Raw genomic sequence first — 16,739 nt, forward strand, 5'->3', positions numbered from 1 at the left:
TGCCTCCAAGCAAAATTCCATTGCTGAACAGTAAGTTTTTATTCCAAAATCCCATCGGAGTTCTCAACTCCCTGCAGTTTATACCTCACCAGTTGCTATGGTGCTGCTTCAAATTCATAGCCCTTGATTCAAGTTAGCTGCAGGTGGGAAAAAAAAATCTTGACTGGAGGAGACCACGAATTCAGAACAACGTAAGAAAATGCCCAAAAAGGGTCTTTTTTCCCCAGAGGTCTGTTGAGAGTTCATTAGGTGCAAAGAGCTTCAGAGTGACCAAGTAAGCTGTGGGAGATTGAGTCAGTTGGTTGTAATCATTTATTTTTTTTGTGCCAATGCCACTTTCCAAAAGGCATAGGTCAGAAAAACAACTCAGAATAAAAATTAAATTGTATTTCCAAAAAGGGTCCTGCAACAACAGCAGCATATTTATACAGGACTCATTTAGGGCGGTGGATAGCGAGAGGACAGCAGGAGGAGGAAGGGAAGGAAGCAAGGAAGCACAGTGAAAAAGATGGGGCTTACGGAGGTTTTTGAAGGTAAGGAAGATGGTGACAAGCCAAGATGGTGAGGGAGAGACCTCTAGAGATCGGTGACAGAGTGACTGAGGTTCTACAAGTAAAGAAACACATTAAATTCCTGAACTTTTACGTCCTCGCCCCTTTCATCTCCCCCATGAAAAAGCCTACATGGAATCAGCATTCTTCCTGCAGTAAACAAAAAGATCATAAATTGTTAGCTTGGCTCAGTGGTAGCACTCTCACCTCTGAACCATAAAGATATGGGTTCAAGACCCTCCCCCCCCCCCCCCCCCCCCCGGCCAACCTTCCAGGACTTGCGCTTATGCTAGGGCAGTGCTGAGGGTGCATGCATTGTCAGAGGTGGTGCTGTTTGGTTGAGACGTTATGCTGAATCCCTGTCTGCTGTTTCGGGTGGATGTTAAAGATGTCATGGTGATACCTGAAGTGAGGTGGGAGCAGGGGGGGTGGTTCTTTTGATGTCCTGGCTAACATTCAACCACCAAAAGACAAATCAAATAGAACCACAGAAGTTTGCAGTACAGAAGGAGGTCATCCGGCCCATTGTGTCCTCTGGCTTTTTGCTAGAACAATCCAAAATCAATTGCAAGGTCAATGCTCTCTCCGATAGCCCTGTATCTTCCTCTGTTTCAAATATTTATCCACTTTTTCCTTAAAAGATGTGATGGGCTCTCATTCAAACACTCCCTGTAAAAAGTATTCCGTTCTCCAACGGCCCCCTTCCAACCTCTCTACTCATTATCAGCGTCAATGATAAATTGATGACCCCTCATCACTGACTCTGCAACCACAGGAAGTCGTTTTCTTTCCCTTCATAATTTAAAAAAAACTTTCATTAAGATTAAGTGGTCATTTCCCTCACTGTTGTGTACAAAATTGCTACTGTTGCCTCCATAACAGTAATTCAAACTAATTGATTGAACGTGAAGTACTTCTAAGAGACATATTAAGATGCTGTATAAAAGTAAATTATTTCCATAAGTTAATTCCAAGGCACTGAAAGCACCACCAGCTCTCAACCCACCCCCCATATACGCACAAAATTGATTTCAACCCCCCACTGAATTAATTTGTGTATTAAAATTTTTGTTTTATGAGAACCAAAGAAAAGGAAGGCAGGTAGTTTAAAATAATTTCTTTCCTGAATGTTTTTATTTCCTTCTGTAATGCGTATATCATTTTGTCACCAATGTTGGCAACTGTCTACCCTGAGAACCAGGTCACCCATAAATACATTCCACATTGCACAAATATTACCTTTGGCCTTTAATGTGTCTAACAGCTGAGCTTGTCCATATTATACACATACATCATGACTGCTGCATATGTCTCTGCTCCAGTAATATCCAAATCAGATGCCGGCCCTGTTTACTGTCTGGAGAAAGCCATAACACCGAGCAAGGATTTGTAAATAAGCAGCCACGGTGACAACTGAAACTGTTCTGCCGTAAGAACTCAAGCCTTCGTTTCTTTGGAATAGTTTAATATACCTGAAGCAGGTTCACACTGCTGATCTCCGATAGTTTTCTCATAATGTATGCCTCATAGGGTGGCTCAATTTGAGCACTTGGAAGTCGAAACAGTAGCATCTTGCCTGTTCTGTCCTCACAACACATAGGTCAGTTCAGCTTGTTACCAATGTGTTCTGTATCTCCTGATTCAATACTATCTCCACTGGGTGTTGACCCAGCTGAGTATATAGCTGCTACTAGCATTGAAAGCTTGCTTTTGCAGGAAGATTTGTGGCTTATTTATGTTCTTGTAACTGCGGAAAAGTTTGAAGCTCCTCAGTTCTAGTTCCTTCAGAAGACTGTACCAATACCGAACAACATCACTGTCGTCTCCGCTGACCTCGAACCCAGGCCAGTGTAGATGTATTGCAAAAACCAACTGTCCAATTTCTTCAATGACATTTTCCAGAATTAGGTTTTCCAGAATCTTCCACTCTGCACTCTCCATGTCTGCCTTGAGAACATCAATCTAGGAAAGGAAAACAGATTCATTGGAATGTGCATTCTTAAATCACTATATCAATATCAAACTGATCAGTGCCCTGATGGCTTAGTGACTCCACTCCAATGACTTGAGCACAAAATCTAGGCTGAACACCCCAGGGGAAGAGGGGAATTTTAATTATAACGAGCACCAAAGAAAGAGTATTTGTTTCTTTAAAGTGGCACTTTAGTGTAAGATTCAGTACTAACCCCAGCTAAGCGTCAAGAAGTAACAATTTTTTTTAATTTCACAAATTTATCTTTTTTACTTTGTGTCCATTAAAGTGATGTCTGTCAGTGCTGGGGAATAGAAAACTTTTCTACTTTTGGCACCCTGTATCAGCATCAAGGTTTTTGTTTTATTCATTCATGAGATGTGGGCGTCGCTGGCGAGGCCAGCATTTATTGCCCATCCCTAATTGCCCTTGATAAGGTGGTGGTGAGCCACCTTCTTGAACCGCTGCAGTCCGTGTGGTGAAGGTTCTCCCACAGTGCTGTTAGGAAGGGTATTGAGCTTCTTGAGTGTTGTTGGAGCTGCACTTATCCAGGCAAGTGGAGAGTATTCCATCATACTCCTGACTTGTGCCTTGCAGATGGTAGAAAGGCTTTGGGGAGTCAGGAGGTGAGTCACTCACCGCAGAATACCCAGCCTCTGACCTGCTCTTGTAGCCACAGTATTTATGTGGCTGATCCAGTTAAGTTTCTGGTCAATGTTGACCCCCAGGATGGTGATGCCGTTGAAGGGGAGGTGGTTAGACTCTCTCTTGTTGGAGATGGTCATTGCCTGGCACTTGTGTGGCATGAATGTTACTTGCCAGGAAGACCAGATGCAGACTAAACCTCCCTCTATTTTGTCCCAGCAATAAGCTTTATCCCCAATTTCCCAGCATCTACTACAGCAGTGTATTTGCATTCCCCACACTAGCCAACTTCATGGGCTCTCTGAGTGACAGAACAAATTTATCAGCAATTAGTACCAAATTCTGGGTAGTTTTATGCTGAGGACTGGCTTGAATTTGCCCAAATTCGTTGCACATAGAACACTTACAGCTGTCAGCGGCTGGCCTTTCATCCCTTGAGTCTGAAATGGATTCAAACATCAGTATTGTAACACACTGCCTCCCAGTTCCCCATAATTTCCTTTTTAATTTATTTGCTTCATTTAAAAAAATATCAAATAATTTCATAAATAATAAATAATAATATAATTTAGAGCGCGTCCCCACATGGAGCCTCACATTCGACCATTTCAGTGGAGTGGAACATGAAGACTAAAGGGGATTCTCTTGCTGTACATCTGAATATTTGTGACAATGGGATCAGTCTATTTACCGACCTAATGCCGGCTGGCTCCTTTTAATTTTAGTTTTCACTAAAACGTGACAGGAATTAGTGGGTCTGCAAAAATTAAAGTAGAGAGTATATAAAACCTGTGGCACCTCCCCCCCACACCCACACCCCCACCTTTTTCTAAGGGCATTAATTCCTCTTTTTATTCTCAGTCCTGCCTCAGTCTCCTAGGTTACGCACTTCCTACACACGGCCTGATGAACTGCTTCCAGGCTACTGTCAATGCCACTTTGAATCAACCAGCAGCAGGAAGGAGAGAGACACCGTTCAATTCTCTCTGTCTCCTGTCTTGGGGGGGGGGGGCTCTGTTTACAGCAGCTCAGCTAGGGCCAGGAACCCTGCAAAGAGATCAAACCTGCATTCCCATCTATTGATGCTGAAACAAATCAGGGCTCCAGACCACAGGCAATGTGGAAAGACTACAGTGTGAATATTGCTGTAGGCTAAATGCAAGGGAAGATATTTTCCGTAAACAAAAAGCTCATACTGTCAGAAGTTCCCATGGCCGACCCCACCCCCCGCCCCCCCCCCATCCCAGCACCTTCCCCCACACATGCTAACAACCTCCCAGGGCGAGAAAGCAGGTCAAAACAGGAAGACAGCACACAGTGGCCCACCCAATATCTAGCACGGACAACGGTCTTAGCCAAGAGGACGAGTGGTTAGGCAGGACACCACTGCTAACCCCAACCCACTAACTGAACTCTCGTAACCAAACAAATTGCTTCAACCCTTAAAGTGTTCAATCAAAGGAATCTAATGTATCAAATACTCTCTCCACAAGCATCACACACGTATATATCCAGATATAGGAACATAGGAGCAGGAATAGGCCAGTCAGCCGCTCGAGCCTATTCCGCCATTTAATTAGACCATGGCTGATCTGTACCGTAACTCCATTAACGCGCCTTTGTTCTATATCTCCCAATACCCATACCCAATAAAAATCTACTCTCAGTCTTGAAAATTTCAATTGACCCAGCATCCACAGCATTTTGGGGGAGAGAATTCCAGATTTCCACTAACCTTTGGGTGAAAAAGTGCTTCCTGATTTCACTCCTGAATGACCTAGCTCTAATTTTAAGATTGTGCCCCTTTGTTCTGGATTCTCCCACCGGAAGTAGCAGCTTCTCTGTATTCTCCCCATCGAATCCTTTTGTCATTTACACACCTCAATTAGATTACTCCTCAAGCTTCTTAACTCAAGGGAATACAAACCAAGATAAAATTAAGGTAAAAAGAAGCTTAAAATAGGAACATAGGAACAGGAGGAGATCATTCAGACCCTCGTGCCTGCCTCCGCCATTTGATAAGATCATGGCTGATCTGTGATCTAACTCCATATACCCGCCTTTGGCCCATATCCCTTAATACCTTTGGTTGCCAAAAAGCTATCAATCTCAGATTTAAATTTAGCAATTGAGCTAGTATCAATTGCCGTTTGCAGAAGAGAGTTCCAAACTTCTACCACCCTTTGTGTGTAGAAATGTTTTCTAATCTCACTCCTGAAAGGTCTGGCTCTAATCTTTAGACTGTGCCCCCTACTCCTAGAATCCCCATAGCAGGACCATCTCATGTAGTATGGTTTAAAACAACAATAGTTGCTGAAGGCAGGAAATCAATTTGACGAAGTGTTTACCCTGAAAGACTTTTATTCAAACGTGTACACATCTGTGCAAACACCAGAAAGTAATAGAATTAGGTCAATAGGATGGCAGCAAATAACTCATAGGTACCGATCTCTACCATGCTGAACACATTTGAATGTAATACAATGGTGTGCAAATGAAATTTGAAGTCTTATTTCCTTCCCAAAGAAAAAATTGTGCTTCCCAGGTGCAATCCAAAAATATGTCTGGAAAAGCCCTAAATGCTCCAGACTGAGCTTCATGAGCTGTCGGGAGGCTGGCCGTTCTACTGAACAACAAATGGCTCTCAACCACCACCAAACCAAAAGTTTGTACGATATCACAGGAAGAACTGACTGACGTGAAACCTTTAAATTAAAAAGGGGGCTGTAAGTTGGATAAACATGCATATTGAAAGGGTAGCAAGCTGCAAATGTTATTGAATAATGTTAAGTGGAATTATTATTTGCTCTCGTTCCTCTTGATTTTCATTCAAAATTTTAAATCCAATTTTAAAATGGATTGAGGGAAAGCACACATTCAATTAGAATGTTCCTGCCAGTCTCCATCCTCCCCGAGGGTTGGTTACAATAACAGGCAAAGATAAGTCCATTGCATCTGCGTCTGCACAGTGTGTTTCCATGGAAACAGGGACAATTTGCATCTCCCTGAACAACAGAGTAAGCAAGATGATGAGCTGGGCCAGGCTCCAACAGTGGATCAGGAAATTTTTAGTGTTTTAGTTAAAAAGGTGGGAATTAAATAAAAATGTTGTTACTCTGTTTGTCAAAAGGCAGCTGGGTTTAGGTCGATTTAATGAAACTGACAGCACTGTTGCAGTGGTGCAATCTCACCCTAAAGGAAATCAACAATCAAATCATAAGTAGCGTTATTTTATTTTAACTGTTAGTTTGACTCAGTGGTAGCATACTTCATAGAATCATACAAAGTTACGGCACAGAAAGAGGCCATTCGGCCCATCGTGTCTGTACCTCAGAAGGTCATGGGTCCAAGCCCCACTCTGGGACCTGGGCACAGAATCCAGGCTGACACTTCAGCACAGTACTGCGGGAGTGCTGTCCTGCCTGAGGTGCCATCCTTTGGATCCCATTTTAAACTGAGGCACTGTTCAGGTGAATGTTAAAGATCCTATAGCACCATTTGGTCAAAATGTAGACTAACTGCTCATTTATATCTTTACTAGTTATAATAATGACTGCATTTCAAAGTAATTCATTGTAAAGCATGGGATGTTTCAGAGGGACATAACCAAATTAGTGGTCTTGAAAGTGAAGATATTTAATAATATTTATTAATGCCATCCAGAAATGTGCATTCGGTGTTAAACGGTGTTTTGATATTTCAGATCCTATAGTCCCGAAAATCTGCAGCATGCAATCCCAGAGGCTATGAGGGAATTGTGCCCACTGGTGCCATCCAGCACTCATCCTGCCGGGGTTTGTGGGTTCAGCAGGAGGACGTGCAATTTACAAGATGCCCACGAGTGGCCGCGTCACTACAGTCACCCGTCCCACTACAGCCGCCCGCCCCACTACAGTCGCCCGTCCCACTACAGCCGCCCGCCCCACTACAGTCGCCCGTCCCACTACAGCCGCCCGCCCCACTACAGCCGCCCGCCCCACTACAGTCGCCCGTCCCACTACAGCCACCCGCCCCACTACAGCCACCCGTCCCATTACAATCACCCGTCCCACTACAGCAGCCCGTCCCACTACAATCACCCGTCCCACTACAGTCACCTGTCCCACTACAGCCGCCCGCCCCACTACAATCACCCATCCCACTACAGTCGCCTGTCCCACTACAGCCGCCCGTTCCACTACAGTCACATCTTTGAAACCCGCCTGCTTCGTGCAGCTGAAAAATCCAGCATTTGCCCGCTATTGGTGGGGGTGCCTTGGCCCTCTCCCCGTGGCCCCTATTATACAATCTCCTGCACCTCCCCCCCACCCCCCACTCAGCCTATTGTGCAAAGAGGCTTATCCAACTTTAAAAAAAATTTCTTTTCTTTTAGGGTCCAAGCCACTTCCTCAGCTTTGGATCCCTCCCCGGTACAGCCCACTTGCGTCCACTTGGGGGCCGGTACACCTCATCTCTCTCTCTCTCACGCACTGACCTCTGGTAATGTGCTTGGACCCTATCACCCAGGGAAGTGCGAGCTCCCAGCGTACAGAGTCACCACCCCTTTAGTCTCTCAGGCCTTGGAAGGGGCAGGCGGAGATTCAGCCCCTCTCAGGCCGAGCAGGAAATCCTGGAGCCGGTGCGGATTTGGCCTTACAAGGTCCCTGCCGTTTCTGGTGCATTCCACCGGACTCCTGCTGGAATTTAGTGGAACCTGCTCGTAAATTCAAGGCCTGTAAATTGACTTTTTCTCCAAAATAAAAATTTATTTACTTGTTAAGTACAGTGCACACATCTGACCCAGAAAACGATGGTCCTTTCTCTCCAAAACAGCAGGCCAGCTATGCATTTTAAAACAAAATTACATCTGCAGATGGGGATTATGATTCACTTTCTTTTCCTTACAGCCAGTAGAATGGCACAGGTCATTCTTAAATATTATAGGGAAGGGGGGAGGTGAATGATGTCAGAGGCAGGGAGGGGCAGGTGAGTGATTGCTGATCTTTGACCTCAACTCCACTTTCCCTCCCGATCCCCACATCCTTTGATTCCCTTAGTGTCCAAAAATCTATCGATTTCAGTCTTGAATATACTCAAAGACTGAGCATCCACAGCCATCTGGGGTAGAGAATTCCAAGGATTCACAACCCTCCGAGTGAAGAAATTTCTCCTCATCTCAGTCCTAAATGGCCGACCCCTTATCATGAGGCTATGACCCCTAGTTCTAGACTCTCCAGCCAGAGGAAACAGCCTCTCAGCATCTACCCTGTCAAGCCCTCTAATAATTATAGACGTTTCAATGTGATCACCTCTCATTCTTCTAAACTCCAGAGAATTATAGGCCCATTCTACTCAATCTCTCCTCATAGGACAACCCTCTCATCCCAGGAATCAATCTAGTCGACCTTCATTGGGGGGGCAAGGGTCGGGAGAGGTGAGTTATGTCAGAGGCAGGAAGGACGGGTGAGTGATGTCAGCTCTGCGCCGAACAACACCGAACGTGTCGGGTGAGGGAGGAAAACGAGAAACCAAATGGCTGGATGTTAAAAGTGGGAAGTTGAAAAACTCCCTCTGGCATCGAGGAATAATGTGCTGCCTTTCTCAGAGTTCCGTGACACTAGAAAGGGTTCCTCTGCGTTTTTCAAGCACATGAGCTGCATGGGGGAGAGGGGCGAACAAAATGTGTAGAAAAACAGGAGTAGAGCTGTTGGCGACACAGGTACCCCTGGGCATTCGGTCGCACGTGTACCTCAAACAACATATATGCTGGTATTGTTTTTAATGGGGGAAGCCTTAGTGCAGGACATGGCCAAGTTTATAAAGCGGAAGTAGAGAAAGAAATTCATGATTTCAATGGAAGGAGAATCAGGCCGGTTCTAGACCAGGCGGGAGCTCCGCTCCACCAGGTTACCATCCACATCAGTAAAGACGAACATTTACCCCTATTAGTTATGGTATATAACCCCCCATGGACGATAAGAAAAGGGAAAAAGATTCACTACATAGGAAGATTGTTTACAATTAGTTTAGCCCAGAGTTGTGAACTCTATTATTTTCTACTGCATGAGGAATTGGCACTGATGATAATGTTACGTTTCTGCTATTTATTCATTTGTTCATTTGCTGTTCAATTAATTCATTTGGCAGCTAAAGCCTGAAACAAAGTCTAAGTGTAGCGTTATTTGGCCACTTTTCGAAGGTAAAAAAAGAAGACAGACAGGAAACGCGGCAGCCAATTTGCGCACAGCAAGGTCCCACAAACAGCGATGAGATAATGGCCAGATAATCTGGGGGTTTTTTAGCGGACCCCGTGGAGGTATAGGTTACAATCAGTAGCTAAAGCAATCTAAAGAAGGGTTTTCAGTTCCTTATTTTGGGAATGCTGTCAAATTTACCCAGTTATCAGGGGAAGTGTAAACATTCTTGAGAATGTAGGGAGAAAGTGATCTTGAAACACAGAAGTAAAAAATATCCAGAGTGAAAAGGGTAAAAAAAAAGACTCAGAGGCAGTACAGCATGAAGTGCACACATACAAATATAAATGAAAAATGATGACCATGGAGAGCCATGAACAGGCGAGCTTCAATCAAATCACACAGGTTTATACCAGGGTTGCAAACTCTCCAGGATTGTCCTGGAGTCTCCAGGAATTGAAGATTCATCTCCAGAATACTGAGGGGAGCAATCCAGGAGAAAAATCATAGGGGCATTAAAAAAAAATTCTTTCAACACTATTAGTTATAAAAATGTTGGTGTTGGGAAAGAAAAGGCCGTTTGACTGACAATCAAGAATTAGTCAATCGGGTAATGAAGAGTCTGTTCGCTTTCCAATTGGTGTAGGAAGGATGTGCGCCGGTGAGAATGGACATGTTGGGCGACCAATGGGGGGGGAAGGGAGTGTGGGGTGGGGCAGTTGAGGGAGGAAGTCATGTGTTGAAACCTCCAGGAATACATCCAGCCAGAGTTGGCAACTCTAGTTTATACATCAAGTCTGGACTCTATCCTCAATATAAACATGGCACCGAGCTTTCAACTGCCCGTGTCAATTTTGCACCCAGCCTTGAATGAACCATCCTTACTTCCGTTTAACGAATAATGTGGATAAACCCCATTGTGTTTAGATCCTTCCCCCAAATAACCGGTGCTTTTGAAAATATAAAACTGATTTTTTTTTTCTCCCACGAATTCTCAGCTCCCAGGCTGCTTTGTTTTATTCCCGGTACTAGTATTATAAAAGCAGCATTTCCAAACAGACAATTAGAGCCACAGTGCTTCAAACTGCATGGGGGAAAGGAAAGCTACTGATTTATAATTAGTTTTCCTGCCAGCAAGAAGTGATGCCAACCATCCTCAGAAAGATAGAAAAGGGCAGCATTCGATTATGCTGTAGGAAATAAGGGAATTCTGGTTCAGAAAAACTACAGACATTGCTTAAAAACTTACAGCGGAGGATTGCTGCAGTGGTGCGTTCGTGTTAATGTTGATAGAAGATGAAAAAGGCCAGAAAGTGGCATTTACTGGGATATAAATTAGCAGGTGCCATCAAAACTGGACAATCCAGGTGACTGAACAAATGGTCATTAACACCTAGAGAACTGCTCTTTAATTACCGGCAAAATCCAATTTGGATGTAGTCCCTTAACAGAACAATCATCATCTTTTGTTTCCCAAGTGCTTTCAGTCAGCTGTGTTAGACGAAAAGCCTATACACTAAACAGATTAAACTGTTAAGTGGAACAGACCTTAGCTTTAAGCACCATGTTTTTTGAAATGTTCCTAAAGGACATTAGGTCTCACATAGTAAATATCCTAGAGGGTTAGTAATTTGGGCTCTTGGATTTTGTAGGAATTTTTGTAACAGCCCATAAATACCTTGCATTTAGAGGTAGCACCACAGCCAATGACTAATTATTACCAAGAACTTACTTACGAGTTTTCATAACAGGCATCTGGCAAGGATATAGTGCAGGTCTGGAACCACGCAAAAAGCCCTAGGGCAGATTTTCCTGTGCCGTTTCACTGGTTCCCCAACATAACTAACGGGCGCAGGAAGGAAATCAGACAGGGGGCAGTTTTGCTGCTTCCTGCCCACGGGATGCCACTTCCGGGATTTCCCCTCAGGCCCACATTGGCCTAGAAATTGCTGGAGCAGTGCACCTCGTGGCAAGTGTCGTGAATTCGATTCTTTTTCTCACCCTTCGGGTCGTATTATTTTTTACGCCGCAAATTGCTGGCAATGCGAATTGATAACAGCGACATCAACGAGGCATCTGAGACCTCGTGAACGTCAGGTCCAATGGTCTATCTCCTTAACCAATGAAATTTAAGGATAGGGGAAGTAACAGAGTGAACGACAGAGAAAGAAATAGGGTGAATTAGAGTCAAATCAGGTACAGGAGGAGAAATAAAGGGGTCGATTGTAACCTACCACAACGGGTGAGAGAGGATCGAGAGGGGTTAAAAATTAAAACTCACAAAATGTGACCCCAATGTTTTTACGGCGGCGGGTTGCATGGCAAGTCTGTGTCCCGCTCTTGAGAGACAGGACACTTCATTATAATATTTAAATCAGGCTCCCAACATGCAATTTAACAGCTGCCTGCCGGGTTTCTCAGGGATCGGGAAACCCGGCAGCTAAATGGAAACGGGAGCTGCCGGATCTAGTAGGTAAGTGCTTTTTATGGCACTCCTTGTGAGCCAGCAGCAGGAGTGCTCCCCAGCCCCCCAACCCCACCGGCCCCTCAAGCAAATCTTCTGCCGATCACAGCCTCCTTCTTGCTGCCACAATCCTCCGACCCCCCCCCCAAGCCCCGACCTTTCCCTCCCTCCTGATTGCCAGGCTCCGACCCTCGCCCCCACCAAGCCCTGACCTTTCCCTCCCTCCTGATTGCCAGGCTCCGACCCTCACCCCCACCAAGCCCCGACCTTTCCTGATTGCCGGGGACCGTCCCCAATGGTCCCTCACTGCGGCCTTCTACCACTGGCTTTCCTGCCCTGCAGTCGGCCAGCCTGTCAATCTGGCTGGCTGTCAGGTGGGAAATGGAACACAAAAAGCATAATGAGTTCCGACCGTAAAAATTCAGCAGGACTGTCTGCAGGGATCATAAAAGCCCTGAGGTTTCGGATAATGAAGGAAAGCTCCATAAAGCATCCGGAGCGGCCCCAACAGAGTCCAGGCGTTCAATACCCATCTGAAACAATTGCCTCAAGGGAAGCCCGGTGAGGAACGTGACCGTTTATTACTGGTGGCCCTCTCCTCCGCATAAGGTCATCTTTCGTTCCAGGAACTCCTTCTGAATGGCCTCCACTGCCGGATGTAGGTATTGGCCTTTCCGGCACACGGCCATTTTTTAAAAAAAACAGGCAGAACTTCAAGGGAAGCTAGCAGCTCTTTACCAGCGATTGTCTCCCCATGAAACTAATCGCTATCTCAGGACAGAATTGTTTTTTTCTCCTGACGAGAAACAAAACGTCTTGAAGCCCATAATGCTGCTCCAGGACTGCTGAGCATCCGGCAGTAACAGCCTCCCCCACCACCACCCCCGACCTCGGCACTCGCCCTTTTTTTTATTCGTTCATAGGATGTGGGCGTCACTGGCCAGGCCAGCATTTATTGCCCATCCCTAATTGCCGTTGAGAAGGTGGTGGTGAGCCGCCTTCTTGAACCGCTGCGGTCCGTGTGGTGAAGGTTCTCCCACAGTGCTGTTAGGAAGGGAGTTCCAGGATTTTGACCCAGTTGTTTCTTGATATCACGTGGAGTGAATCGAATAGGCTGAAGACTGGCTTCTGTGATGGTGGGGATATCGGCACTTCTGGCTGAAGATGGTTGCAAACGCTTCAGCTTTGTCTTTTGCACTCTCGTGCTGGACTCTGCCATCATTGAGAATGGGGATGTTTACAGAGCCTCCTCCTCCCGTTAGTTGTTTAATCGTCCACCACCATTCACGACTGGATGTGGCAGGACTGCAGAGCTTTGATCTGATCCGTTGGTTGTGGAATCGCTTAGCTCTGTCTATAGCATGTTGATTCCACTGCTTAGCACTGCTTACAAAGTGATATTGATAGATTAGGTGAATGGGCAAAACTGTGGCAAATGGAATTCAATGTGGACAAATGTGAGGTCATCCACTTTGGATCAAAAAAGGATAGAACAGGGTACTTTCTAAATGGTAAAAAGTTAAGAACAGTGGATGTCCAAAGGGACTTAGGGGTTCAGGTACATAGATCATTGAAGTGTCATGAACAGGTGCAGAAAATAATCAAGAAGGCAAATGGAATGCTGGCCTTTATATCTAGAGGACTAGAGTACAAGGGGGCAGAAGTTATGCTGCAGCTATAAAAAACCCTGGTTAGACCGCACCTGGAGTACTGTGAGCAGTTCTGGGCACCACACCTTCGGAAGGACATATCGGCCTCGGAGGGAGTGCAGCGTAGGTTTACTAGAATGCTAGCCGGACTTCAAAGGTTAAGTTACGAGGAGAGATGACACAAATTGGGGTTGTATTCTCTAGAGTTTAGAAGGTTAAGGGGTGATCTGATCGAAGTTTATAAGATGTTAAGGGGAACAGATAGGGTGGATAGAGAGCAACTATTTCCGCTGGTTGGGGATTTTAGGAGTAGGGGGCACAGTCTAAAAATTAGAGCCAGACCTTTCAGGAGTGAGATTAGAAAACATTTCTACACACAAAGTGTTGTAGAAGTTTGGAACTCTCTTCCGCAAATGGCAATTGATACTAGCTCAATTGCTAAATTTAAATGTGAGATAGATAGCTTTTTGGCAACCAAAGGTATTAAGGGATATGGGCCAAAGGCAGGTATATGGAGTTAGATCACAGATCAGCCATGATCTTATCAAATGGCGGAGCAGGCATGAGGGGCTGAATGGCCTACTCCTGTTCCTATGTTCCTATGCATGTAGTCCTGAGTTGTAGCTTCACCAGGTTGGCACCTCATTTTTAGGTAGGCCTGATGCTGCTCCTGGCATGCTCTTCTACACTCCTCATTAAACCAGGGTTGATCCCCTGGATTGTTGGTAATGGTAGAGTGAGGAATATGCTGGGCCATGAGGTTACAGATTGTGCTGGAATACAATTCTGCTGCTGCTGATGGCCCACAGTGCCTCATGGATGCCCAGTTTTGAGCTGCTAGATCAGTTCTGAATCTATCCCATTTAGCACGGTGAGGGTAACACACGACACGTTAGGTGGTGTTTTCAGTGCGAAGACGGGATTTCGTCTCCACAAGGACTGTGCGGTGAGTGCAAAAGACAAGGCTGAAGCCTTTGCAACCATCTTCAGCCAGAAGTGCCGAGTGGATGATCCATCTCGGCCTCCTCCCGATATCACAGAAGCCAGTCTTCAGCCAATTCGATTCACTCCACGTGATATCAAGAAACGGCTGAGTGCACTGGATACAACAAAGGCTATGGGCCCCGACAACATCCCTGCTGTAGTGCTGAAGACTTGTGCTCCAGAACTAGCAGCGCCTCCAGCCAAATTGTTCCAGTACAGCTACAACACTGGCATCTTCCCGACAATGTGGAAAATTGCCCAGGTATGTCCTGTCCACAAAAAGCAGGACAAATCCAATCCGGCCAATTACTGCCCCATCAGTCTGCTCTCAATCATCAGCAAAGTGATGGAAGGTGTCGTCGACAGTGCCATCAAGCGGCACTTACTCACCAATAACCTGCTCACCGATGCTCAGTTTGGGTTCCGCCAGGACCACTCGGCTCCAGACCTCATTACAGCCTTGTCCAAACACGGACAAAAGAGCTGAATTCCAGAGGTGAGGTGAGAATGACTGCCCTTGACATCAAGGCAGCATTTGACCGAGTGTGGCACCAAGGAGCCCTAGTAAAACTGAAGTCAATGGGAATCCGGGGGAAAACTCTCCAGTGGCTCGAGTCATACCTAGCATAAAGGAAAATGGTAGTGGTTGTTGGAGGCCAATCATCTCAGCCCCAGAGCATTGCTGCAGGAGTTCCTCAGGGCAGTGTCCTAGGCCCAACCATCTTCAGCTGCTTCATCAATGACCTTCCCTCCATCATAAGGTCAGAAATGGGATGTTCGCTGATGATTGCACAATGTTCAGTTCCATTCTCAACCCCTCAGATAATGACTCTGTCCATGCCCGCATGCAGCAAGACCGGGACAACATTCAGGCTTGGGCTGATAAGTGGCAAGTAACATTTGCGCCAGACAAGTGCCAGGCAATGACCATCTACAACAAGAGAGAGAGTCTAACCACCTCTCCTTGACATTCAACAGCATTACCATTGCCGAATCCCCCACCATCAACATCCCAGGGGTCACCATTGACCAGAAACTTAACTGGACCAGCCACATAAATACTGTGGCTGCAAGAGCAGGTCAGAGGCTGGGTATTCTGTGGCGAGTGACTCACCTCCTGACTCCCCAAAGCCTTTCCACCATCTACAAGGCACAAGTCAGGAGTGTGATGGAATACTCTCCAGTTGCCTGGGTGAGTGCAGCTCCAACGACACTAGAAGCTCAACACCATCCAGGACAAAGCAGCCCGCTTGATTGGCACCCCATCCACCACCCTAAACATTCACTCCCTTCACCACTGGCGCACTGTGGCTGCAGTGTGTACCATCCACAGGATGCACTGCACCAACTCGCTAAGGGTTTTTCGACAGCACCTCCCAAACCCGCGGAGGACAAGAGCAGCAGGCACATGGGAACAACACCACCTGCACGTTCCCCTCCAAGTCACACACTATCCCGACTTGGAAATATATCGCTGTTCCTTCATCGTCGCTGGGTCAAAATCTTGGAACTCCCTTCCTAACAGCACTGTGGGAGAACCTTCACCGCACGGACTGCAGCGATTCAAAAAGCCGGCTCACCACCACCTTCTCAAGGGCAATTAGGGATGGGCAATAAATGCCGGCCTCGCCAGCGACGCCCTCATCCCATGAATGAATAAAAAAAACTCCTACCAGTACTGTCATGGACAGATGCATCTGCGACATTGGTGAGGACGAGGTCAAGTAGGTTTTTCCCTCATGTTGGTTCACTCACCACCTGCCGCAGGCCCAGTCTGGCAGCTATGTCCTTCAGGACTCGGCCTGCTCGGTCAGTAGTGGTGCTACCGAGCCACTCTTGGTGATGGACATTGAAGTCCCCCACCCAGGGTACATTCTGTGCCTGCATGTCATTCGCTACGTGCTGGACGTGCCGTCTAAAAGTTTACATTGTCTGACCTCGCGTTATACGGTGAGATCAACTTGTAGCTCCATTGGCACAGCTAAGGCACAGGCCAGGCCGACACTTCATTGCAGTACTGAGGGAGTGCCGCATTCTTCGAGGTGTTGTCCTTCACTTTCAAATGGGAATTGGATATATACTTGAAAAGGAAAAATTTGCAGGTCTATAGGGAAAGAGCAGAGGAGTGGGACTAATTGGATAGCTCTTTCAAAGAGCTGGCACAGGCACGATGGGCTGAATGGCCTCCTTCTGTGCTGTATGATTCTATGACCATGCCGGATGCACAGTGATCTTGCTCCATTATCCGCTCCAAAGCGTCGTTTGGTCTCATGTCAGGTGAGAAAAACAATTCTGTCTAGA

The 16,739-nt window shown here is 46.1% G+C and overlaps 1 protein-coding gene across 4 annotated transcripts in view; it reads right to left on the bottom strand.

The window, feature by feature from the left end:
- Window positions 1-1,663: 1,663 nt before the first annotated feature.
- Window positions 1,664-16,739, bottom strand: part of mettl24 (methyltransferase like 24) — a 96,245-nt gene continuing 81,169 nt past the window's right edge. For all 4 annotated transcript variants that reach the window (XM_067985030.1, XM_067985029.1, XM_067985031.1 and 1 more), the window contains one exon: window positions 1,664-2,513. In XM_067985030.1, the coding sequence (XP_067841131.1) occupies window positions 2,199-2,513 (315 nt within the window). In that variant the 3' untranslated portion in view covers window positions 1,664-2,198. The remainder of the gene's footprint in view (window positions 2,514-16,739) is intronic.

The sequence above is a fragment of the Heptranchias perlo genome, chromosome 5 (assembly GCF_035084215.1).
Source record: "Heptranchias perlo isolate sHepPer1 chromosome 5, sHepPer1.hap1, whole genome shotgun sequence".
NCBI classification, from domain to species: domain Eukaryota; kingdom Metazoa; phylum Chordata; class Chondrichthyes; order Hexanchiformes; family Hexanchidae; genus Heptranchias; species Heptranchias perlo.